At 35.5% G+C, this 26715-nt stretch overlaps 2 protein-coding genes across 17 annotated transcripts; both read left to right on the forward strand.

The window, feature by feature from the left end:
• The first annotated feature begins 939 nt into the window (after window positions 1-939).
• LOC127451316 (immunoglobulin kappa light chain-like) lies at window positions 940-25471 on the forward strand. Of its 16 annotated transcripts, none has more exons than XR_007899087.1 (7): window positions 941-1148; window positions 8548-8640; window positions 8733-8902; window positions 13212-13351; window positions 22836-22928; window positions 23021-23195; window positions 24045-24127. XR_007899087.1 is itself a non-coding variant. In XM_051715904.1 (6 exons), the coding sequence occupies exons 1-6, from the start codon at window positions 1109-1111 to the stop codon at window positions 23073-23075; spliced, it is 591 nt and encodes a 196-aa protein (XP_051571864.1). In that variant the 5' UTR covers window positions 940-1108; the 3' UTR covers window positions 23076-23209. The 16 variants fall into 16 exon arrangements, 12 of the variants coding, with proteins under 12 accessions (XP_051571864.1, XP_051571863.1, XP_051571856.1 ...); XR_007899086.1 differs by lacking the exon at window positions 22836-22928 and adding an exon at window positions 17813-17905 and having other exon boundaries at window positions 947-1148; window positions 23996-24127; XR_007899085.1 differs by having other exon boundaries at window positions 947-1148; window positions 23996-24127.
• Window positions 1572-4038, forward strand: LOC127451318 (rho GTPase-activating protein 17-like). Its single transcript, XM_051715905.1, has 2 exons — window positions 1572-1678; window positions 1906-4038. Exon 2 carries the CDS (start codon window positions 3173-3175, stop codon window positions 3812-3814), a length of 642 nt encoding a protein of 213 aa, XP_051571865.1. The 5' UTR covers window positions 1572-1678; window positions 1906-3172; the 3' UTR covers window positions 3815-4038.
• Window positions 25472-26715: the final 1244 nt, after the last annotated feature.

Consider the following 26715-nt stretch of genomic DNA (forward strand, 5'->3'; position numbering starts at 1 on the left):
CCTACTGCACAGGAGGAGAATTTATAGCAAAAGAGGACTTAACTATTGATCTGTTTCTCACCTACATCATATCACTCTTGAGGACATGGATTAAAACATAGGAGTATTATGGATTATTTTAATGCTGCCTTTATGTGCTTTTTGGAGCTTCAAAGTTCTGGCCACCATTCACTTGCATTGTATGAACCAACAGAACTGAAATATTCTTCTACAAATCTTTGTTTGTGTTCAGCAGAAGAAAGAAAGTCAAACACATCTGAGATGGCATGAGCATGAGTAAATAATGAGAGAATTTTCATTTTTGGGTGAACTGTTCCTTTACCCTACACCTTCTTCCCCTCTGGAACTTCATATTATATCTTCTTATGTCATTATTTCCATCCAATTTAATTTGTGCGTTTCAGTAGAGATGAAGATTTTTTCACTCTCTGAGCTTTTATGAACTACTGCAGGGCAAGAATCTGTTAGGTTCACACCTGCTTTCGCTGTAGCCCACATTTATAGCTTTATGTAAATCGTGAGGTTTCTCTGTTTTTTTCTCAGGGGAGAAACACAGTGTGTCTAAAAGACCTTCAGTTCCTATAGAGACAAACAGCAATCAATAATTCAGTATATTTAAAAACACTTAAATGAAAAAATATGTAGTGAAATGCTTTATATCTGAAGAACAGCTCATCAACACACACTCTAGGAAATTCTTGAAATTCTGGTGCTACATTTAGATGATTCCATAATACATTTCTATTTTAATATTAAGCAGCTCAGTTATTATATATTTGATGCTTTGAAAACTACTAATTTTTATATTTTGCACAGATTTAATAGGACTATTGATCCATTTATACTACTAAATTCATATATTTATTACTAGAAAAATAGCAGACATTATCAGCAAAATGATGTTTCATGTCTAAAATAATTAAGAATGCGAAAGCTCTTTATAAAATAATATTATTTTTATTATAAGGATGAAACGATTGGCTGAATTGTGATGACCCCTCCTCTTTCAGAGTTTCTCTTCCTCAAGTTGTCTTTATGAGTCTCATGCGATCGTCTCTTATTCTCTTCATCTCTCCACTAAACTCAAACTGCTCATCATACAGACAAGATGCTGATCATATTCTACACTCTCCTCACTGTTCTGTCGTGTAAGTTACACATTTCACTCTTTACATGTTCTTCTCTCAGAGTCATGGGGATGAAATGAAGATTTTTCACATTTCTTATCAATTTGCAGGTGTCAGTTCTGTTAAAGTACTCACACAAAAACCCTCAGTACTGACAGAACAAAAGGGAAACTCTGTCATCATGGACTGTAATATAGCAAAGGATGAAGGCTATTACACCTCCTGGTATAAACAGCTTCCAAATGCAACTCCTCAGTTTGTGTTGAGATACTATCATTCACACGGCTCCCCTGACAAGTACGGTGACAGTTTTTCCTCCAACCGCTTCACATCTAAAGCCAAATCAAATATTGACTATCAGCTGATAATCAATAATGTTGAGATTGGAGATTCAGCAGTGTATTACTGTGAGACATGGGACAGCTCTGTTAGTGAGAACGTATCACAGTGATTCACACCATGACAAAAACCTCCTCAGTGCTCACATTCACTTCTGCTTTTAGACAACTTGAAAAACCTCTTCATCTCAAGTTCTTTAATTCATATTCAATGTAAGATATGCACAATGTTTATAATTACTGAATTAAATCTTTGTTTCATTCACATAATAGCCAGGATTCTTTTGATGGATGGTTTAAATTCAGCCAGTTGGTCCAAATAAATGCACTTTACATCCAGACAAAATTTAAACGTCTTGATGAATGTCTTTTTGAATTCATTTTATTAATGAATTTGAGTTCCATTGTCAGAATTGTAACATATTATGTGAATAAAACAGATGTCATTAAAGTGCAGAAGAGAGAGCTGAAGGACCTCTGTGAACATGCCTCCCCAACACACATCTAGCAGCTCAACATATGTAATCACAACCCCCTATGGGATAGTCCCATACCTGACACAAAGTTGCAGAAAACATGAGGATTTCATACATTTTGAGACTGAAATTATAATTTTATTTGAAACAGTGAAGTTGTAAAAATATCTGAAGTTGAAGAAGTTGAAACAGTGAAACAGTAAACATATCTTGCTGTTATTATATATTTTTGTAAATCAATGATCACCATATTGACATTTTAATCCCTGATTTATTATACTTTTTCAACATCATACAAGTCTGTTTAATAGAATAGACCAAATGAATGTAATTTTCTACATGCATTATACTCAAATGACAAATAAATATGCAGTTTGACATGTGAAAGTGCAGTTGAGATGTGTGCAGCAGTGTTATTATAGTTTTGGATTCTTAATTTAGTTTTTATTTCTATTTTCTATTCAATTTGCCATTACAATTTAATTTAGTTTTCGTTAGTTTTCACAGTGTGTCTGTTAGTTTTAGTTTAGTTTTAGTTTTCTTAATGTTTTTTAGTTTCAGTTTAGTTCATTTTAATTTTAGTTTTAATATTTTTTATGGCTGCCAAAGCTGAGCATTTAGTGGTGTAATTAAAAAGTGTAACATCATTATATTTCTCTGGGCAGTTTTGTGTTACGTCTATCTAGTGGTATTTTCATGTTTAATGTGGATTGTAAATGTTGCAAATTTTATAATATAGGGTGAAAATGGGCAAAGTGACAAAAGACATTCAAGCTTGATCCACATTGTATCCATATGTATTTAATTAAATTATTATAAATCATTACTAAACTAATCTTTGGAGAGTATATAATTAAAGGAACAGTTCACCCAAAAAATTAAAGTTCTCTAATCATTTACTCACTCTCATGCCTTCCCAGATGTGTGACTTTCTTTTTCTTCTGCTGAACACAAATGCAGATGTAAGGGGGTTCAGTGGAAAGGAGGAGGCGAGAACTGGCTTGACAAATAATAATTTAATAAACAACTTAAACAAAAACACACAACAATAAACACACAGTACAGCTGCCTGTAATTCTCTCTCTCTCGAACTGTCGTCCCCGGCCGCCTTTATCCCTTGCGCGCCCCATCAGGCTGATTGGGGACTGGGCGTGCGTCATTCCAGCCCGGCCCCGCCCTCCTCGGCTCTACACTCCTCCCGGCGTTGCCTCAGGCCCGGGGAGCCCCTGGCATGACGTACATCCCCCCTTCCTCTCCGGGGGGAGTGCCTTGCGCCCTGACTACCGGCGGGTCATCCCCGCCTTCCTCGACCTGGGAGGAGACAGGAGGGGAAGAACAACGACAACAAAACAAAATAGGCGAGGGAAAGGCCAACAAAGAGCGACAGAGAGAGAGAGAGGAGAGAGAGAAAAAGAAACTCACCGGTTCTCTGATGCGCCGTTGCATGGTCCTCGATCACTCCACCACCCTCTCAGGCGGACGGCAGCTGCTCCTCCCCGGGCGGACCGGAGTCAGACCTCCAACCCCCAGCGGACAGAACGCCCCTCCGCGTTCCCGGCATCCCGTGGGGACACTCCTCCGCCCCTGGCAGTGGCCCTACCACTCCAGGCGGACGGCAGTCTTCTCTCGACCCCTCCGCATTCCCGGGGGACGGCAGGGCACACCTCCACCCCCGGCAGCGGCTCCCTCACTCCAGGTGGTCGGGGAGTCCCGTCCCCACTCGCATCATGGACGGCGGCCGTTCCCTGCATCCGGGTGGTCGGGCTACTCCGTCCCCCATCGGATGGCAGTGGCACTCCCCTGGGTGGACAGCAGTGTCGAGGACTCTGCGATGGGAATCCCTCCTCCTTCCCGGGTTTCGGCACCAGTGTAAGGGGGTTCAGTGGAAAGGAGGAGGTGAGAACTGGCTTGACAACTTAAATAATAATTTAATAAATAACTTAAACAAAAACACACAACCATAAACACACAGTACAGCTGCCTGTATTTCTCTCTCTCTCGAACTGTCGTCCCTGGCCACCTTTATCCCTTGCGCACCCCATCAGGCTGATTGGGGACCGGGCGTGCATCATTACAGCCCGGCCCCACCCTCCTTGGCTCTACAGCAGATTTTTTAGAAGAATATTTCAGCTCTGTAAGTCCATATAATGCAAGTCAATGGGAGCCAAAATTTTTAAGCTCCAAAAAGCACATCAAGGCAGCATAAAAGTAATCAATTTGACTCCAGTGGTTAAATCCATGTCTTTAGATGCGATATGATAGATGTGGGTGAGAAACAGATCAATATTTAAGTCCCTTTTTACTATAAATCTTGACATCAGTAGTCTCCTTGGCAATCATGATTTCAAGCTTGATTATATTTCCCAGCGCCATCTGGCACTCTGCGAACTGAACTAGTAAGTGTAATCGAGCTTGAAATCATGATTGTTCCTGTAGACTGCAATTGCAAGATGTACAGTGAAAAAGGAGTTACATTTTGGTCAGTTCTCACCCAAAACAGAATAAATCACTTCAGAAGACATGGATTAAACCACTAGAGTCTTATGGATGAATTTTATGCTGCATTAATGTGCTTTTTGGACCTTCAAAGTTCTGGCCACCATTCACTTGCATTGTATGGACCTACAGAGCTGAAATATTCTTCTAAAAATCTTCATTTGTGTTCAGCTGAAGAAATAAAGTCATATACATCTGGGATGGCATGAGGATGAGTAAATGATAAGTGTTTTAATTTTTGAGTGAACTATCCCTTTATCATTTTGAGGTTTTAAATTGATGATTTTACTTTGGGATGTGTGGCAGAACTCATTTCATGATCACTGGTGGGAAAAGCAATGGTAAAGAAAATGACATGATCTAACAGTGGTTTAACAGTATAATATCCCTGTTCATCTCTTCTAACTCAGGATACACCATCTTCAACACCCCGTTCTTTATTTAGCTGTATGTAAATGATTTTTCTCTGTTCTCACTTAGAATGGAAAGACACAAACTCAGTCTGTTAAGAAACAGATTGTTACTATCTTCCCTTGAATGGCAACCATACAATGCAGTGATTGTTGCTGAGTAGAATGACTAATTGATACTCACAATAACAGATGTGCAATCTAAGTAGTATTTTGGCCAAATGGGCCCCATACAGTCTCCCAGCTCTCGTACAGTTAAGCTGTTCTTCTGAAATGTGATATCTGTGATGTTGATGCCGACCTAAATAAATGATATTTCAAACATACTATTAACAAACATCTTTACAACAAGGCACAGCATGAGGGTCATTCTACAAAACAGGTGTGATATGTGCTCTTTATATACAGTACATACAGTACTGTGCAAAAGTCTTAGGCACATAAGATGTTTCACAAAAGCATTTGTCTTAAAACGTTTATTTATATCTTCAGCTTTAGTGTCAATAGGAAATATAAATGTTAGACTCACAAACATTACATTTGCAAATAGAAAAGATTAGAATAGAAGAACAGGGAGCCCTGCAACAGATGTCATGGCCCCCGCAAAGCCCCCACTGAACATCGTGTCAGTCTGAGATTACATAAAGAGACAGAAGGAATTGAGACAGACTAAATAGACAGAAGAACTGTGGTGAATTCTCCAAGAAGTTTGGAACATCCTATCTGCCAACAACCAAGAAAAACTGTATCCAGGTGTACCTAGGAGAATTGGTGCTGTTTTGAAGGTAAAGGTGGTCACACCAAATACTGATATAGATTTTTTTATGTTTACCGGACTTGTATGATGTTAATTGATCAATGAAATCTATTTATGTCATTATTTTTGAAGACATCCTCACTATGCAACATTTTTCCCAAGTGCCTAAAACTTTTGCACAGTACTCTATGTGTAAAAAAGACTTCATGAATATCTGTTGCCAGATTTTACTTTGTTGTTATAGATATTCATCTAATCACAACATAAAAAATCAAGTAACCATTTTATTTGTACATGGTTTTTTTCTTGTATATTTGGATAAAAACAATATATATTTTGTAATAAAAGCTATTAATTTATCTTAATTCTCTCTCTTTCTCTTTCTATTTTGTGGAGTATTTTTACGGGACATTGGAATGATTATGTCATCTGCTGCACTCATAAACAGCCAGCTCACTGAACACTTGTTTGTCTGTCCGAGGAAACCGAATGGCTTTATATCAGTTGGAATTTGTTTTGTGGAGGAACACACCTTCAAGACAGTTGAATTAATCTACACGTTCTTTGTGTTTATTCTGCCTATTGGCTGGCGTTTGTTTTACAAATTATTTTCTGTTATGTAATTTTGCCTCAGAAAATTTGTATAGAAGCACCGGACTTGAGCAATCCGATGGCAAAGTTGTCGCGGGGGCTCTCGTAGGCGTAGATGGACCTTTTGATTTAAGTAGAATTGTTACCTTATCTTGAAGCTGAAAAGGAAGCCTTCTACGAACATGATTTTTCTCATGCTGACTTCTGCCTTTGAAACTGCAAACAATCTTTCTACAGTAAATCTTCTTCAATTAATTGCAACTTTTGACTCCTGGTCTTCATTTCACACACTAGTTCAAAGAGCCTTTCCTGTAATTCCCCTGCAGTGTCATATAGTGTGTTCAGAATGATTACAGCCATTGATTTTGATTAAAAAAGAGAAGAGATGCATGGCTTAAGCTGGTGAAAAATCAGCTTCAAACTCTTTGTGCGCCTCCCTCGTGCATTTCCTCGGGAGCTGCAGATGGAGTATGGCGGGAGGAGAGGGGAGCGGCTTCGCATTAAGAACTGCTTTTTTTTTAAATCTTCATGTTGCGACATGGCAGCCCCTTGGCATGGTGTCAACAACAGTAAAATACAGGCAAATACTTCTGCATTTATGTTACTTAAAATAACAAAATAAGGCCTCAAATCATTCGTGTTGAAAATTAGCGCCCCGCAGAGGTAATGGGTAGAAATATTTATACAAATAAAAGTCCTTCACTTAGCACATAAATGGACAAGTCAAATATCTAACGAAAGCTCTCATTCTCAGGAATGTGAATGTACAGTTAATTTTGTTGCCCTAATACCACAGTTCAAAAGATTTTCATAAGATTCACAAAGTGAAATATGATTTCAGTAAGTCATCAAATACAAATGTCTCTTTTATGCTCCAATAACTGCTGCTGTAAGCCCCAAATAGCTGTAAACCCAAAACACATTCTATCTGCTTTTACCTTAGGAAATTCTCTAAAAAATGAGCCATTGTTTACTTGTCAGAGAGCTTGCTTGGCTGAAAAATATAATGTCATATCTTAGATGTCCAGAACAAAATGCCATCCAGAAGAAAAAGCATGCAAAACAAATCATCAAAAATTATGTTTTTGACTATTGATGATAAAATGTCTTATATCATCACAAAGGGAAGGATCACCACTTTCTAATGACACTGAGACTATTGATGACTATTGATTAGTGTCTATTGACACTAATGACATTGAGCTTCTAGTCCACTCTGAGGCTAAGATATTCAATGAAACAACAAGGGTGGTGCTTGAACTGAAAATTAAACTGAATGTCTATGGACGAACACATCTATGAGGGCTAATATGCGTTTAGGGCACCACCTACATTTCAGATCTGTATACTGTGATAGAGAGAGAGAAAAAAAAGTCCTTTCTGCCACCTAGTGGAATAAAATGAGACTTTTCAAATTGAGGTTGATTGAACAGAACCAGAATTACATGTTTACAAAGTTAGGTCAAAAAATGCCCCCCCCCCCCAAAAGGATTCTGTTCATCATAAGATTATAAACACATACTATATTATTTATGAATAATTTTTTTTTTCTTTTTATTTGGGCAGTTCTCTGAAAAACTTAGATTTTTTTTATTTTATTTTTTTTTGGCAATTTGTCCAAAGTATGTGTGAATGGTGAGCTTTTAAAAATGATTGTGAAAAAATTTCAGCCCAAAAATGCACCAGAGTTTAAGGGAGAGTCAAATGAGTCATACGGGAACAATGAGAGGGTGAATAAATGATGACCAAATTGTGATGATCCGTTTAAGATCTGCCCATTTGCCTAAAATCAATGTATTTTACAGTTTATAATATGAGCCTATTTGAAACAGCATACTGCTACCAATAACTGTATATTCACTCATCTTGTGTTATATAACATGTACTTTCATCAATATTCTTATACTGTATATGGCAGAAATTAAAATAACACAAACTACAACAACTAAGCTATTTAGTGATGCCCATAAATAGGCAGCAGCCCTGTCACATATGACATTAATTCAGAATTAAAATGGAGATAAGTAAAGTGCACTACAGTGCTGAAGATCTTTTTATGCAAATCATCACTGTATTAATAATTGTAACTGTAACAATTATTAATTCATTCCTTTCCCTTATCAGTGTTTCGAAAGTACATTTTTCTAAATAAGTCATCAAAGTACGTATATCAAATGCAATTTGATGACAATACATTACACTTTGTGATGAAATGACAAATGTGAAAGTGCCGTTGAGATATGTGCAGTATATTGTTGTGATGTAGGCGGGTCTTTAGTGTTTTGTGTTTTAGTAGCTCCTCCCTCCCAGAGCTCTTTACTGTCTTAAAGTCTCTCTCTCTGTTCATCTCAGCATTATTCTACAGCACTGCTCATCTTTACACTCAACACACACCAAATCACAAGATGATGACAATATTCTGCACTTTCTGCACTCTTCTCACCTGTAAGTGTTCACAATATCTCATCTCACATTTAATGGCATCTTTAAAGTGTTTTTAAACACAATCTCATATAAAGGTTGTTTTTATTCTGCAGGTGTCAGTGGTGTGACTGTAGTGACTCAGAATCCTTCAGTTCTCACAGTGAATAAAGGACAGAAAGTCACTCTCAACTGTAATATGGGGACAGTTATAAATTCTGCTAGATGGTATAAACAGACTCCAGGAGGAGTTCCTCAGTATGTGTTAAACTTTCAACATGACTGGAGCTCAGTTATTTATGGATCTGGTTTCTCTGCTCCTAAATTCACATCAACACATTCATCTAAATCAGATTATAGTTTGATAATTAATAATGTTGAGGTGGGAGATTCAGCAGTGTATTATTGTAAGACATGGGACAACTCTGCCAAGGAGCTGGTATCACAGTGATTCACACCATGACAAAAACCTCCTCAGTGCTCACATTCACTTCTGCTTTAAGGCAAGAGGGGGGAAAACAACTTCACATTCTCATATGAGCAAATGCATTGCAGACAGATTGCAGACTTTTCAACAGATATCAGATATAGCCTATATCCACCAGATATCACAAACATAGTTGTCTTTTGTTTGCAAGACTGTGTTTGATATGTACAGTTTTACAATTAACTACATAGCAGATATTAAAATGTATCTTTAATTATTTGTATTTTTTTGTAAAGCATATGAATATAATGTTAATTTCACTATATTTTAGGATGTCCTAAAATAGTCTGTTGTAAAATATTTTATTTTTACATTGTAATTCATGTCCGTATTAATTTTAAAATTTGTTCATTCAAAGTGGGTCTTTTATTGGTCGTGTCTAGAAGGGATCCTTCTCTCGTCAACTTCTCGCGCATGCGCATTCTGTAAAGATGCTTTCGCCTGTGCTTTTCGCAGTGTATTAATGATGGAAACATTAGAAACTTCAATAATATAACATTATTATTATTATTATTATTATCATCATCATTTTCATAGAGTGACTGTTTGTACTAGGTGTAAATACCTATCACACAGTGCAGCTATTTGCACTGAAATAGTCTGGTGGAAACAAAGAAATTAAAGACAAACTGCTCCTTGAGTTTCTCTGCTGTGGTTTTAATGTGATAAGTAAGCTCCTCTGTCTTCACTCTCATTGGTAGTCGCTCGCGAATGTCGCTCGTCATTTGCATGAAGTTGAAATTGTCTCATCTTGTCCTGTCGCTCCCCACAGCGATCTCTGTCACCAACGGTCATGACAGCTCGTGTTGCCGGAAGTCGCTGTGCTCTCATTGAAAATAAATGGGATGTTGTCGCTGTCTTGTGCGATGTCGCTGGAGGTGTGAATGGGGCTTTATATACACTGAACGCTCACACACAAGTGAAAATCGCGCGCCCAATCTTGCTGCTATCTGCGAGGCGTGGAAGGTTTTCATTCAACCTTACGACCCAAGAAGGGAAATGTTAAAACAAAATAAAACAAAAAATACCTCAACTTTTTAATACTTTTTAATTGCCTTAATTATCACCAAATTGATTTAATACATATTAATACTTTGTAATGACATGCGGATACCCTTGTGAGCTGTACTAAACTGAAGGTTAGCAGAGCACGCAGTGACAATGATGTGTGCTAAACTCTCTTTTGGCATAGGGGCGTTTACATTTTTAAAGAGACATGACAAATAGCCTGAAAATACATTTCAAAGACATGAATTACAGTAAATAATTAATTCACGACATTTATCGTATCCGAACTGCGTAAATTAAACTGCACTTGTCACTATTATCTTTACTAACATACATTTGATCTGAATGTGATCGGTAAGTAAGATTTATCTTTTGATTGCTGTTCATTCATTCACATAATTTATTGTCATATTGTCATTTTGTAGTAAAAACTTTCATTATGAGATTTTATTTAAGCTTTCTTGATTTTCCTGCTTTTTAAATATTTCATTATAATTCAAAAAAATTGTGAGAGGAGGAAAGAAATATTTTATTTTGCTTTGTTGTATTTTACTTTATAGAAAATATTTGTTAAGGATAGGGTTAAAATATTCACAGTTAGATTTAAGTTGAAAATAAACATTTTATTAATAAATTGGTTGAAACAAATATTTTCTAGATTTTATTTCCGGATGTAATATACAGTAATGGGAAAAAGAAAGTACACCCTCCTTGAATTCTATAGTTTACGTATCAGGACATAATAAAAATCATCTGGTACTTAGCAGGTCTTAAAATGAGGTAAATACAACCTCAGATGAACAACAACACATGACATATTACACAATGTCATGATTTATTTAACAAAAATAAAGCCAAAATGGAGAAGCCATGTGTGAAAAACTAAGTACACCCTTACTGCTTCCATAGGAATTAAGAGGCTAAGTAGTAGCCAGGTGCTGCTAATCAAATGCCCTTGATTAATGATCATCAGCAAGTGTGACCACCTCTATAAAAGCTGAAGTTTTAGCAGTTTGCTGGTCTGGAGCATTCAGGTGTGTGTTAACACAATACCAAGGAGGAAAGACATCAGCAATGATCTTAGAGAAGCAATTGTTGCTGCCCATCAATCTGGGAAGGGTTATAAGGCCATTTCCAAACAATTTAAAGTCCATCATTATACAGTAAGAGAGATTATTCACAAGTGGAAAACATTCAAGACAGTTGCCAATCTTCCCAGGAGCGGACGTCCCAGCAAATTCACCCCAAGGTCAGACCGTGCAATGCTCAGAGAAATTGCAAAAAACCCAAGAGTTACATCTCAGACTCTACAGGCCTCAGTTAGCATGTTAAATGTTGAAGTTCATGACAGTACAATTAGAAAAAGACTGAACAAGTATGGTTTGTTTGGAAAGGTTGCCAGGAGAAAGTCTCTTCTCTCTAAAAAGGACATGGCAGCACGGCTTAGGTTTGCAAAGTTGCATCTGGAAAAGACTTCTGGAACAATGTCCTTTGGACAGATGAGACCAAAGTGGAGATGTTTGGCCATAATGCACAGCGCCACGTTTGGCGAAAACCAAACACAGCATATCAGCACAAACATACCAACTGTCAAGCACGGTGGTGGAGGGATGATGATTTGGGCTTGTTTTGCAGCCACAGCACCTGGGCACTTTGCAGTCATTGAGTTGACCATGAACTCCTCTGTATACCAAAGTATTCTAGAGTCAAATGTGAGGCCATCACTCTGACAGCTAAAGCTTGGCTGAAATTGGTTCATGCAACAGGACAATGATCCCAAGCACACCAGCAAATCTACAACAGAATGGCTGAAAATGAAAAGAATCAAGGTGTTGCAATGGCCCAGTCAAAGTTCAGACCTCAACCTGATTTAAATGCTGTGGCGGTACCTTTAGAGAGCTGTGCATAAACAAATGCCTGCAAACCTCAATGAACCGAAGCAATGTTGTAAAGAAGAGTGGGACAAAATTCCTCAAACAATGTGAGAGACTGATAAAGTCATACAGAAAACGATTACTTGAAGTTATTGCTGCTAAAGGCCATTCTACAATCTATTGAATCATAAGGTGTACTTAGTTTTTCACACATGGTTTCTCCATTTTGGCTTTATTTTTGTTAATACCGATAATGTGCATTTCTCATGTGAAGTGTCAGTGGGATCAAAATTCTCCAAGAAAACTATTTCAAAGTCTGAGTGTTCTTGGAAATACTATCAACTAAGTCCAAATATTGTTTTTCTGTCTTCAATGGTTCTCATTTTTCTTAATCTGACAGAGCACTTTCACATTCATCGAATCGTTATTTTAATTAAATCTCATGATTCATTTATAACTAGAAAATATGTATTTTCAGGCAGAAACCACATGGTCACAGAAGTCATCTACATACATTATAATAACAACATTGATTTAACAGTGAAATATTTCTGTTCATCTCTTCTCGCTCAGGATACACCTGCCACAAATCTCCATTCTTTATTTAGCTGTATGTAAATTATTTTTCTCTGTTCTCACTCAGAATGGAAAAACACAAACTCAGTCTGTTAAGAAGCAGATAGTTATAGTGTCAGAAAAATATGAGTCATTAATAACATACAATAAATAATAGAAATATCAATATATCATTAAGCACACACCCAAAGAACTGTATGAGTATATGATGCTCCAGACATCAATTCGTCTTTACAATGTCTTCACCTCTTTATCTGACAGATATAGTGAAGAGGGTTTCTACTGTTGAGGAATTTGAAAGAAAATGGACAGAAACCATATTCATAAATACTTAAAGGAACAAGTATACTCCAGTAGGTTGTAGGTGTACATTTGTATGCGTCTCGTAATCCTGGTGGTAAATTTGATTGATTGAATGATTTTTGTTTCCTTTTTTTTCTTTGTATTTAATATTCAGCAGCTCGTTGGTTGAAATTATTAATGTGATGCTTTTAAATGATTCATTTTTATATTTTTGAACATTTTGTATCTATTTTTTTTAGCAGAAAGAATGTTAACATTTGATGTTTTAATGTCAGAATTAACAAATAATATTATTTTTATTATAAGGATGAAACGATTGGCTGAATTGTGATGACCCCTCCTCTTTCAGAGTTTCTCTTCCTCAAGTTGTCTTTATGAGTCTCATGCGATCGTCTCTTATTCTCTTCATCTCTCCACTAAACTCAAACTGCTCATCATACAGACAAGATGCTGATCATATTCTACACTCTCCTCACTGTTCTGTCGTGTAAGTTACACATTTCACTCTTTACATGTTCTTCTCTCAGAGTCATGGGGATGAAATGAAGATTTTTCACATTTCTTATCAATTTGCAGGTGTCAGTTCTGTTAAAGTACTCACACAAAAACCCTCAGTACTGACAGAACAAAAGGGAAACTCTGTCATCATGGACTGTAATATAGCAAAAGATGAAAGCAATTACGTATTCTGGTATAAACAGCTTCCAAATGCAACTCCTCAGTTTGTGTTGAGATACTATCATTCACACGGCTCCCCTGACAAGTACGGTGACAGTTTTTCCTCCAACCGCTTCACATCTAAAGCCAAATCAAATATTGACTATCAGCTGATAATCAATAATGTTGAGATTGGAGATTCAGCAGTGTATTACTGTGGCACATGGGACAGCTCTGTTAGTGAGAACGTATCACAGTGATTCACACCATGACAAAAACCTCCTCAGTGCTCACATTCACTTCTGCTTTTAGACAACTTGAAAAACCTCTTCATCTCAAGTTCTTTAATTCATATTCAATGTAAGATATGCACAATGTTTATAATTACTGAATTAAATCTTTGTTTCATTCATATAATAGCCAGGATTCTTTTGATGGATGGTTTAAATTCAGCCAGTTAGTCCAAATAAATGCACTTTACATCCAGACAAAATTTAAACGTCTTGATGAATGTCTTTTTGAATTCATTTTATTAATGAATTTGAGTTCCATTGTCAGAATTGTAACATATTATGTGAATAAAACAGATGTCATTAAAGTGCAGAAGAGAGAGCTGAAGGACCTCTGTGAACATGCCTCCCCAACACACATCTAGCAGCTCAACATATGTAATCACAACCCCCTATGGGATAGTCCCATACCTGACACAAAGTTGCAGAAAACATGAGGATTTCATACATTTTGAGACTGAAATTATAATTTTATTTGAAACAGTGAAATTGTAAAAATATCTGAAGTTGAAGAAGTTGAAACAGTGAAACAGTAAACATATCTTGCTGTTATTATATATTTTTGTAAATCAGTGATCACCATATTGACATTTTAATCCCTGATTTATTATACTTTTTCAACATCATACAAGTCTGTTTAATAGAATAGACCAAATGAATGTAATTTTCTACATGCATTATACTCAAATGACAAATAAATATGCAGTTTGACATGTGAAAGTGCAGTTGAGGTGTGTGCAGCAGTGTTATTATAGTTTTGGATTCTTAATTTAGTTTTTATTTCTATTTTCTATTCAATTTGCCATTACAATTTAGTTTAGTTTTCGTTAGTTTTCACAGTGTGTCTGTTAGTTTTAGTTTAGTTTTAGTTTTCTTAATGTTTTTTAGTTTCAGTTTAGTTCATTTTAATTTTAGTTTTAATATTTTTTATGGCTGCCAAAGCTGAGCATTTAGTGGTGTAATTAAAAAGTGTAACATCATTATATTTCTCTGGGCAGTTTTGTGTTACGTCTATCTAGTGGTATTTTCATGTTTAATGTGGATTGTAAATGTTGCAAATTTTATAATATAGGGTGAAAATGGGCAAAGTGACAAAAGACATTCAAGCTTGATCCACATTGTATCCATATGTATTTAATTAAATTATTATAAATCATTACTAAACTAATCTTTGGAGAGTATATAATTAAAGGAACAGTTCACCCAAAAAATTAAAGTTCTCTAATCATTTACTCACTCTCATGCCTTCCCAGATGTGTGACTTTCTTTTTCTTCTGCTGAACACAAATGAAGATTTTTAGAAGAATATTTCAGCTATGTAAGTCCATATAATGCAAGTCAATGGGGCCAAAACTTCGAAGCTCCAAAAAGCACATAAAGGCAGCATAAAAGTAATCAATTTGACTCCAGTGGTTAAATCCATGTCTTTAGAAGCGATATGATAGGTGTGTGTGAGAAACAGATCAATATTTAAGTCCCTTTTTACTATAAATCTTGACATCAGTAGTCTCCTTGGCAATCATGATTTCAAGCTTGATTATATTTCCCAGCGCCATCTGGCACTCTGCGAACTGCACTAGTAAGTGTAATCGAGCTTGAAATCATGATTGTTCCTGTAGACTGCAATTGCAAGATGTACAGTGAAAAAAAGAGTTACATTTTGGTCAGTTCTTACCCAAAACAGATTAAATCACTTCAGAAGACATGGATTAAACCACTAGAGTCTTATGGATGAATTTTATGCTGCATTAATGTGCTTTTTGGACCTTCAAAGTTCTGGTCACCATTCACTTGCATTGTATGGACCTACAGAGCTGAAATATTCTTCTAAAAATCTTCATTTGTGTTCAGCTGAAGAAATAAAGTCATGTACACTATATTACCAAAAGTATTCGCTCATCTGCCTTTAGACACATATGAATTTAAGTGACATCCCATTCTTAATCCATAGGGATTAATATGACGTCGGCCCACCCTTTGCAGCTATAACAGCTTCAACTCTTCTGGGAAGGCTTTCCACAAGGTTTAGGAGTGTGTTTATGGGAATTTTTGACCATTCTTCCAGAAGTGCATTTGTGAGGTCAGGCACTGATGTTGGACGAGAAGGCCTGGCTCGCAGTTTTCGCTCTAATTCATCCCAAAGGTGCTCTATCGGGTTGAGGTCAGGACTCTGTGCAGGCCAGTCAAGTTCTTCCACACCAAACTCGCTCATCCATGTCTTTATGGACCTTGCTTTGTGCACTGGTGCGCAGTCATGTTGGAACAGGAAGGGGCCATCCCCAAACTGTTCCCACAAAGTTGGGAGCATGGAATTGTCCAAAATCTCTTGGTATGCTGAAGCATTCAGAGTTCCTTTCACTGGAACTAAGGGGCCATGCCCAGCTCCTGAAAAACAACCCCACACCATAATCCCCCCCTACACCAAACTTCACAGTTGGCACAATGCAGTTATACAAGTACCGTTCTCCTGGCAACCGCCAAACCCAGACTTGTCCATCAGATTGCCAGATGGAGAAGCGTGATTCGTCACTCCAGAGAACGCGTCTCCACTGCTCTAGAGTCCAGTGGCGGCGTGCTTTACACCACTGCATCCGACGCTTTGCATTGCACTTGGTGATGTATGGCTTGGATGCAGCTGCTCGGCCATGGAAACCCATTCCATGAAGCTCTCTACGCACTGTTCTTGAGCTAATCTGAAGGCCACATGAATTTTGGAGGTCTGTAGCGATTGACTCTGCAGAAAGTTGGCGACCTCTGCGCACTATGCGCCTCAGCATCCGCTGACCCCGCTCTGTCATTTTACGTGGCCTACCACTTCGTGGCTGAGTTGCTGTCATTCCCAATCGCTTCCACTTTGTTATAATACCACTGACAGTTGACTGTGGAATATTTAGTAGCGTGGAAATTTCACGACTGGACTTGTTGCACAGGTGGCATCCTATCACAATACCACGCTGGAATTCACTGAGCTCCTGAGAGCAGCCCATTCTTTCACAAATGTTTGTAGAAGCAGTCTGCATGCTTAGGTGCTTCATTTTATACACCTGTGGCCATGGAAGTGATTGGAACACCTGAATTCAATTATTTGGATGGGTGAGCGAATACTTTTGGCAATATAGTGTACATCTGGAATGGCATGAGGATGAGTAAATGATAAGTGTTTTAATTTTTGAGTGAACTATCCCTTTATCATTTTGAGGTTTTAAATTGATGATTTTACTTTGGGATGTGTGGCAGAACTCATTTCATGATCACTGGTGGGAAAAGCAATGGTAAAGAAAATGACAAAAATTTTAGGTAAATCTAGTTAAGCTTATAAACAAGTCAAAGTTAACTTAATGTTATGATGTGAAAGTGTAGAAGAAAATATCAAAATTAATTTCAAATATATATATATATATATATATATATATATATATATATATATATATATATATATATATATATATTTTCTAGAGAATAATTTTTCTTCTGTCCCACTTTACCAGAAGGCCCTGCTGCTTAAATACATCTGGGATTTGGTCAAAAGAGGATCTTGAAAGGTTCTACTTCCCATTATTGAATATTTCTTAATTTTTGACTTAGATAGACGACATCCTAAGCTTTCTTCAAAGGTATAATGTTAGGTTGTGTCATCTGGATCATAATTCAAAGAGTCAAGGAAAGAAAAATGTCCACAATTGTTCCACTCTGCCCATATTCATCATATTATGTCAAAAAGTAAAACTAAAATGAATTCAAGATCATTTTGATTTGATTTTAGTTAGTTTTGGCATTATGAAAAAGTATTTTAGTTTAGTTTCAGTTTTTTCCAATAATTTCAGTTTTTATATGTATTTTAGTAAACAAAAATTATTTATGTCAGTTTTCGTTAACTATAATAACACTGGTGTGCAGTATATTGTTGTGATGTAGGCGGGTCTTTAGTGTTTTGTGTTTTAGTAGCTCCTCCCTCCCAGAGCTCTTTACTGTCTTAAAGTCTCTCTCTCTGTTCATCTCAGCATTATTCTACAGCACTGCTCATCTTTACACTCAACACACACCAAATCACAAGATGATGACAATATTCTGCACTTTCTGCACTCTTCTCACCTGTAAGTGTTCACAATATCTCATCTCACATTTAATGGCATCTTTAAAGTGTTTAAATACAATCTCATATAAAGGTTGTTTTTATTCTGCAGGTGTCAGTGGTGTGACTGTAGTGACTCAGAATCCTCCAGTTCTCACAGTGAATAAAGGACAGAAAGTCACTCTCAACTGTAATCTGGGAATAAGTACTGACTCTATTAAATGGTATAAACAAACTCCAGGAGGAATTGCTCACCACATTCTAACTCTGAAGTATGACTGGAGCGAGCATTGGTACGGATCTAATGTTCCTTCGTCTAAATTCACATTTACAACAAAATCATCTATCAAAAATTATGGTTTGATAATCAATAATGTGGATGTGGGAGATTCTGCAGTGTATTACTGTAATATATGGGACGACAGTTTTAAACAGCACGTATCACAGTGATTCACACCATGACAAAAACCTTCTCACTGCTCACATTCACTTCTGCTTTTAAAAACAGAAGAAAAGACACGAACAAATTATCAAACTAGTGAAAATTTGAGAGAAAATTGTTAATGAGAAAAATAATGACAGTGATTTTTATTTAGGATTAGTCTATTAAATGGTAAGCTATACAGATCCCTCCAAGAAGAGTTTGTCAGTGTGTTATCAGCAAACAAATAAAAGTTAGCAAAATGAGACACTATAGCAAACAATGAAGTTTTCTCTTGAAATGATGATACTTAATCACTGAAAGATCTAATGACGAGAGATCTGGGATGAAATGTGTGGTCAAGTTACAAGTAGATGTTTCAGTTCTGTGTCTCTGAAATTCAGAAGATGTTTGTACGAGTGACGATACATCATGTATCACATTAATATTCAGCCAAGAAACAAAACAAAATGTGATTGGTAAGTAAGATTTACCTTTTGATAACTATTCATTAATTTGATTAAAAACTAGATTCATGACATTTTATTAAGGATCTCTTGATTTTCCTGCCTTTTAAATATTTTATTATAGTTTGTAATCTTTTTTTGGTAGGAGCAAAGACATTTATTTTATTTTGCTTTATTGTATTTTATTTAAAAGGAAATATTTGTTAAGGTTAGGGTTAGAGTTTAGAGTTAAATATTCAAGGTTGAAAATTACCATGACACAGTTTATTAACATGCATATTTTTTTTCCAGATTTCTCGTTTGGAAGGATGCGTCCTCCGGAGGTCACATTTGTCGGCCGCACACGTCATCGAAGCTGTCTCGTTTCAGAAAAGCGAGTAGGACACTTTGAATGCGACCTTCTTTCACGGGAATTCGGAGGATGCATGAGGTGTATCCTTCGTGGGCACTCACAACCCACAATTCTTTGCTTCAACGGAAATGTCGAAAAAAAATTATGCCAATTTGCCCTTAAATATGATGTTCAAATGCAAGTAATGTTAATTCCTAAGTTGAAGTACCTCAGTAGATGTGTGCAGAGTATATAATATGTATAATTATATTAATATATAATTAAAATAAAGTATTAGACTAAAAGTATACCTGTGAAATCTATTTTCTTTTCTCTTTACATCATTATAAGTCTCCTAAAATGTACCTCATACATTCCCTTCTAAAGGGACTTTGTTCCCTTCTCACTCGAAGCGCTCGCGCTTGTTAAAGAGTGGCGTGCTGTCATAGCAACCATGTTACGTTCCGTTCCCGTTTGTCCTATGAAGGCTGTCTTGTTTAAACGAGACTTGTTTAAAGGAGGACACTCGGTATACCGCAGCCTTCAAAGGATGTGTCCTACCTAGCATACAGCCTTCCAAACGAGACACAGCCTTAGTATATCTGTGTTTGACTTAAGCATTATTATATAATTATCAAATGAAGTGTAGCCTTTAAATTTAAACTCATAATGTGTTAATTAACCAACAGGCTGTAAATGTTTAAAAAATATATTTTCTGAGTGTTATTAAAATAATACCAACTAAGTCCAAATGTATAGAATATTGTTTTTATGTCTTTTATTGTTTTGGGGGGGGGGGGGGGGGGGTTTGAAACAAGCTGCTATGATTGTGTTACATTGACATGATATGATTGTTTCATTTTGAGTCTTGGTATTTCAGTTAAAAATCTTTGGGATTTTGAATGACAGCTGTTTTTGTTTTCTTTATCTAACAGAGCACTTACAGTGATGAGTTTTCACATTCATTGAATCATTATTTTAATTTAATTTTATGTTTTATTTATAACAGAAAATATGTATTTTGTGCCAGAAACCACATTGTCACCGAAATCGTCTACAGATGATCTAACAGTGATTTAACAGTATAATATCCCTGTTCATCTCTTCTAACTCAGGATACACCATCTTCAACACCCCGTTCTTTATTTAGCTGTATGTAAATTATTTTTCTCTGTTCTCACTTAGAATGGAAAGACACAAACTCAGTCTGTTAAGAAACAGATTGTTACTATCTTCCCTTGAATGGCAACCATACAATGCAGTGATTGTTGCTGAGTAGAATGACTAATTGATACTCACAATAACAGATGTGCAATCTAAGTAGTATTTTGGCCAAATGGGCCCCATACAGTCTCCCAACTCTCGTACAGTTAAGCTGTTCTTCTGAAATGTGATATCTGTGATGTTGATGCCGACCTAAATAAATGATATTTCAAACATACTATTAACAAACATCTTTACAACAAGGCACAGCATGAGGGTCATTCTACATAACAGGTGCGATTTGTGCTCCTTATATACAGTACATATGTGTTAAAAAAGACTTCATGAATATCTGTTGCCAGATTTTACTTTGTTGTTATAGATATTCTTCTAATCACAACATAAAAAAAATCAAGTAACCATTTTAATTGTACATGGGTTTTTTTCTTGTATATTTTGTTAAAAACAATATATATATATTGTAATAAAAGCTATTAATTTATCTTAATTCTCTCTCTTTCTCCCACTCTCTACACACACATATACACACACACACACACACACACACACACACACACACACACACTGAGAGAAAAGTGGATTTAAAACTGTCAAACCTGTTACCTTTCTGGAGGCATATGCTGCGTCCGAATATCCATACTTCCTTACTAATTAGTATGCCAAAAGCAGTATGCCAATGGAGTAGTTTGTCCAAATCCTCAGTATTCATAAAACAGTAAGCAAAAAATACCTGGATGACCTACTATGGACACTTTTTGATCCCATAATCCCTCGGGAGCAAAGGAGACGTCATATTCAAAAATGCTGGATTTAAAAGACAGGTGAGTCAGGCGGGGTTTTCTTTACGTTTTTTATTTTTTTATTTTTATGTAAGTGCTATATTTACCAAGAAAGTTTTTTCTTGTGCTTAAATTGCGCTTTTATTTATTTAGATTATTTAACCACCAATAACCATCAGATTATTTGTGGTTATTGTCATTAAGCCATATATTCAGGACACGGGTCAATAACCACGTCCCCCCAAAGAAGTATGTTTGGAATCTATTCATGCTTTATACTAAAGAATGTAATGTTTTAGGGTTCAATAAGTGCATCCTTCATCAAATACTGTACATACTCTGACAGTAAAAATTATATTGCAAAAAAGTTTACGCTTAAAACGTTTAAGTCTTGTATACATAAGTCGCATATGAGGTACCTTTTGAAAGCTTTGAATCAGAAGATTACCATCACTTCTGCATTTATGTTACTTAAAATAACAAAATAAAGCCTCAAAACATTCGTGTTGAATAATCATGACACTGAGACTATTGATGACTATTGATTAGTGTCTATTGACACTAATGACATTGAGCTTCTAGTCCACTCTGAGGCTAAGATATTCAATGAAACAACAAGGGTGGTGCTTGAACTGAAAATTAAACTGAATGTCCATGGACGAGCACATCTGTGAGGGCTAATATGCGTTTAGGGCATCTGTATATTGTGATAGAGAAAAAAAAAAAAATAATAATTTCTAGTGCTTTCTGCAACCTAGTGGAATAAAATTCGACATTTTTAAATTGAGGTTGAGTGAACAGAACCAGAATTACATGTTTACAAAGTTAGGACAACACATTTTTTATTTATTTATTTTTTCTCAAAAGGATTCTGTTTATCATAAGATTATAAACACATACTATATTATTTATGAATAATTTTTTTTTTCTTTTTATTTGGGCAGTTCTCTGAAAAACTTAGATTTTTTTTTTTTTTTTTTTTTTTGGCAATTTGTCCAAAGTATGTGTGAATGGTGAGCTTTTAAAAATGATTGTGAAAAAATTTCAGCCCAAAAATGCACTAGAGTTTAAGGGAGAGTCAAATGAGTCATACGGGAACAATGAGAGGGTGAATAAATGATGACCAAATTGTGATGATCCGTTTAAGATCTGCCCATTTGCCTAAAATCAATGTATTTTACAGTTTATAATATGAGCCTATTTGAAACAGCATACTGCTACCAATAACTGTATATTCACTCATCTTGTGTTATATAACATGTACTTTCATCAATATTCTTATACTGTATATGGCAGAAATTAAAATAACACAAACTACAACAACTAAGCTATTTAGTGATGCCCATAAATAGGCAGCAGCCCTGTCACATATGACATTAATTCAGAATTAAAATGGAGATAAGTAAAGTGCACTACAGTGCTGAAGATCTTTTTATGCAAATGATCACTGTATTAATAATTGTAACTGTAACAATTATTAATTCATTCCTTTCCCTTATCAGTGTTTTGAAAGTACATTTTTCTAAATAAGTCATCAAAGTACGTATATCAAATGCAATTTGATGACAATACATTACACTTTGTGATGAAATGACAAATGTGAAAGTGCCGTTGAGATATGTGCAGTATATTGTTGTGATGTAGGCGGGTCTTTAGTGTTTTGTGTTTTAGTAGCTCCTCCCTCCCAGAGCTCTTTACTGTCTTAAAGTCTCTCTCTCTGTTCATCTCAGCATTATTCTACAGCACTGCTCATCTTTACACTCAACACACACCAAATCACAAGATGATGACAATATTCTGCACTTTCTGCACTCTTCTCACCTGTAAGTGTTCACAATATCTCATCTCACATTTAATGGCATCTTTAAAGTGTTTTTAAACACAATCTCATATAAAGGTTGTTTTTATTGTGCAGGTGTCAGTGGTGTGACTGTAGTGACTCAGAATCCTCCAGTTCTCACAGTGAATAAAGGACAGAAAGTCACTCTCAACTGTAATCTGGGGACAGGTCCTTATGATAAAGCAGTATGGTATAAACAGACTCCAGGAGGAGTTCCTCAGTATGTGTTAAACTTTCAACATGACTGGAGGTCAGTTATTTATGGATCTGGTTTCTCTGCTCCTAAATTCACATCAACACATTCATCTAAATCAGATTATAGTTTGATAATCAATAATGTTGAGGTGGGAGATTCAGCAGTGTATTACTGTCACACTTGGGATGATTCTGTTAAAGAGGAGGTATCACAGTGATTCACACCATGACATAAACCTCCTCACTGCTCACATTCACTGCTAAAATACAACAGGAAATAAAAAAGTAGCACACGGTAATAACACTAAAAATATGGGGCCATATAAAACAAAATCTAAACAAATCAAAATGCAATTCTTCAGTTTGTGTAGATTGTATCATTCTCACAGCTCTTCTTATGAGTACACGACACTTTAATAGATTATTCTGGAATCAGAGTTCAATTTAATTCTCAGAAATTAAATGATTGACCTTTTCACATCAATAGATAAAAACAAAAGAATTACTTGTCTCACTTTCTAGTAGGGGTTGCATGACTACTGATTTTCTACTAGTCGTGGCATCATTTCACCCTCAAACCACCGCAAACCCGTCATTTTTGAAAGATTATTTCTGTATAGGCACATCCCTTACAGTCTTTGTTACAATAAAGCTATTGGACATTTACACCATTATTTCCCAGGGTAAAAAACCAAAACAAAAAATAGATAGTGTATATATATATATGACTTTTCAAGAAAAATCAAACAAAATATTTATCAATGTAACAAAATTATTATTAAAATGTATACCAGTGTGGTTTTAATGTGTTCACTTGTTTATCTAACATACAAAATTACAATGAGTATACTTTAGTTCACAGATGAAGCTGAGTTTGAGTTTCAATGTTTGTATCGCTTGCCAGAGACTGAGGAGGTTTTTGTACGGCTGAACATATGAAATGTATCACTGTGGTATTCGGACAAGGAACAAAACTGATGGTGTCTGGTGAGTAATCTTTGTATTATTATAAATTTTTAATATTTTCACTGTATTACATGCAGTCTACACTTCTTTGTAAATATAAAAAACCCAATCCTTTTAAAGGTTAGCCAGCTTGTCATTTATTAACTGTGACATGCTCCATATGTAAATTTCAGTTTAGTCATTGGTAGTTTTATCCATCCTCCAGTAACCAACCTGAAAAGATATTGAAAAGACTAATAAAGTTTTATTTTTCAATTAAATGTGTTTTACAACTGTTTTTATGTTATATGCAGCTCTATAAAAATATTTTATATGAAGGGATTTTTAGAGGTTTCGATTAAGCTGTTAAACAGATTAACCAGAAATACCGTTGAATGTTTTTAATAGAAAAGGTCTAGTTCTGATTTTTGAAGAATCATCCGGTTTGTGTATGAATTGAAAGATTTTAAATTCACTTTTTTAAATCTATTTTTTATTAATTTGTGAATAAGTATATATATATATATATATATATATATATATATATATATATATATACATACATACATTCATTATACAGCACTAACTGGCTGTTAAATTGCATGTTACATTTGTTGTCAAAAAGATGGAGATGCTGTGCATTTATATTAAAATTGCTAAAGATTGTTTTCTGTCTTTAAGATAAATAATATTTATAATATTTAAAAATAAATAATACTGTTCTTCAATTCTGTATTAAATGACTAAAGAAAAGATTGATGTTCATTGTTTACATGGAGAAACGTGTAATTCGGAATTGTTATTTAATATTTAAAATGTGTCACAGTCAAGTTAACCTCCTTTCTTATAAATGTGTTAATCTTGTTGTATAATTGTGTAGATTCTGCTGTTCCTCCTCCTGTTGTGAACATCCTCCCATCCAGTGAAGATCAAAGCTCCAGTAAAATCACTCTGGTGTGTCTGATCAATGATATGCCCATGGGTTTTGCTGATGTGCGTTGGCTTGTCAATGGAATCTCAGTTACTGATGGTGTCTTCACAAGCTCTGCTGAACAGCAGCCTAATGAGAAATTCAAAATGAGCAGTTATTTCACCACTGAGAGCTCAGAGTGGGAGAAAGACAAAGATCTGACATGTGAAGTGACTGTCGGCTCAAGAGCCACTGCCAGAAACATCAAGAAATCTCAGTGCAGTGACTGAAATCAAAGATGTTTTTGTCTTTTCTTGATTTTTGTGATAGTGAGTGATAATATTTGCTGGCATAGTTACAGTAATTAATATAAAGAACATATCTTAATAGCTTAAAACATTTGGACTATTGCTTTGTAAAGAAGATCCATGTACATTAGTATGCTTTATGAATAAAAATAAACTGCATATTCAAAACTTTATTGACTGAATTATGTTCTAAATCTTCACGCAAGATGTATTAAATCATATTAAGTTATAATGTTAAATGTATGTATAATTTACATTTTTATGTTGTACTATTCTAAAAAAAAAGTATCTAATTTTCAAAAGAGCATATGAAAATAATCTACTATTTCATCCATTGAATACTATTTTGTGAGTTAAAATATCAAAACTACACTAGTGTTATAGCGGTAATTCAGTGGGCAGCAGTACTGAATGACAGTTTGAGATGGAGATGGATCACATGATCAGTAAATAAACTAGTGTTAGTTAATGAGAGATGGTCATTGTAATTTTATTATGTGTTTTTCAATATAGAATAGTCAACAATTAAACAATTATTTTCTTGTTAAGTTCATCATTGTTGAAGTTTCTCTTCTAGCAGATGCAGTGAGCTGTGGAGATTTTCTGCCCCGACTCACAGGATACACCTGCTGTTACAACACTTGTTATTTTTACTCTATGCAAATGATGAAGTTTCTGTGCTCTCTCTCTCTTTTTTTTTAAATTTTTTTTTTTTATCATAAATTGATGTTCATCCAACCAGTGAAGACAGTTTAAACAGTTACAGTCATTCTTCACAGTACTTGATCACAGTTCTTAGTACAGTACTTTCACTTAGTGAAATGGTCAAGCTTATGTTCTTCCTTTTCTAAGTATCCTCTGTTGATATGATAAAGCGAACAACTGATCAGGGCCAGAAAGCTTTTGACAGCAGTTCATTTCTCAATCATAATTAAAGTAAAAATTTCAGTCACTTTTTCCAGCTTACCTCCATACGAGAAAGGTTTTCTTCATTTTCTCTGATCCACTAATCTAGGAACAGCTCCAGGGAGAACAGAATCACAGTTCATTACAAGAGCCAAACACTTTACATTAAACTGTAAAACCAAACTGAAGATTTGTCTTTACCTGTTTGTGAAGCTGGCCATTCCATGCCTTAAGAGTGGCGATCTCCTGTTCCTCAGACAAATAACACAACTATTACACCACCATAAAGATGACTAGATACAGTTGAAGTCAGAAGTTTACATACACCTTAGCCAAATACATTTAAACTCAGTTTTTCACAATTCCTGACATTTAATCATAGAAAACATTCCCTGTCTAAGGTCAGTTAGGATCACTACTTTATTTTAAGAATGTGAAATGTCAGAATAATAGTAGAGAGAATTATTTATTTCAGCTTTTATTTCTTTCATCACATTCCCAGTGGG

This window comes from Myxocyprinus asiaticus, chromosome 14 (assembly GCF_019703515.2).
Source record: "Myxocyprinus asiaticus isolate MX2 ecotype Aquarium Trade chromosome 14, UBuf_Myxa_2, whole genome shotgun sequence".
Taxonomy (NCBI): domain Eukaryota; kingdom Metazoa; phylum Chordata; class Actinopteri; order Cypriniformes; family Catostomidae; genus Myxocyprinus; species Myxocyprinus asiaticus.

What these genes read in the sequence shown, in the direction of transcription:
- LOC127451316 (XM_051715892.1), top strand. Translation starts at nt 1,109, where the DNA reads ATGCTGATCATATTCTACACTCTCCTCACTGTTCTGTCGT. An exon ending in TTTCTGCACTCTTCTCACCT is followed by an intron (nt 8,641 to 17,995) that starts GTAAGTGTTCAC and finishes TTTATTCTGCAG; the next exon opens with GTGTCAGTGGTGTGACTGTA. An exon ending in AACAAAACTGATGGTGTCTG is followed by an intron (nt 24,128 to 24,965) that starts GTGAGTAATCTT and finishes ATAATTGTGTAG; the next exon opens with ATTCTGCTGTTCCTCCTCCT.
- LOC127451318 (XM_051715905.1), top strand. Translation starts at nt 3,173, where the DNA reads ATGACGTACATCCCCCCTTCCTCTCCGGGGGGAGTGCCTTGCGCCCTG.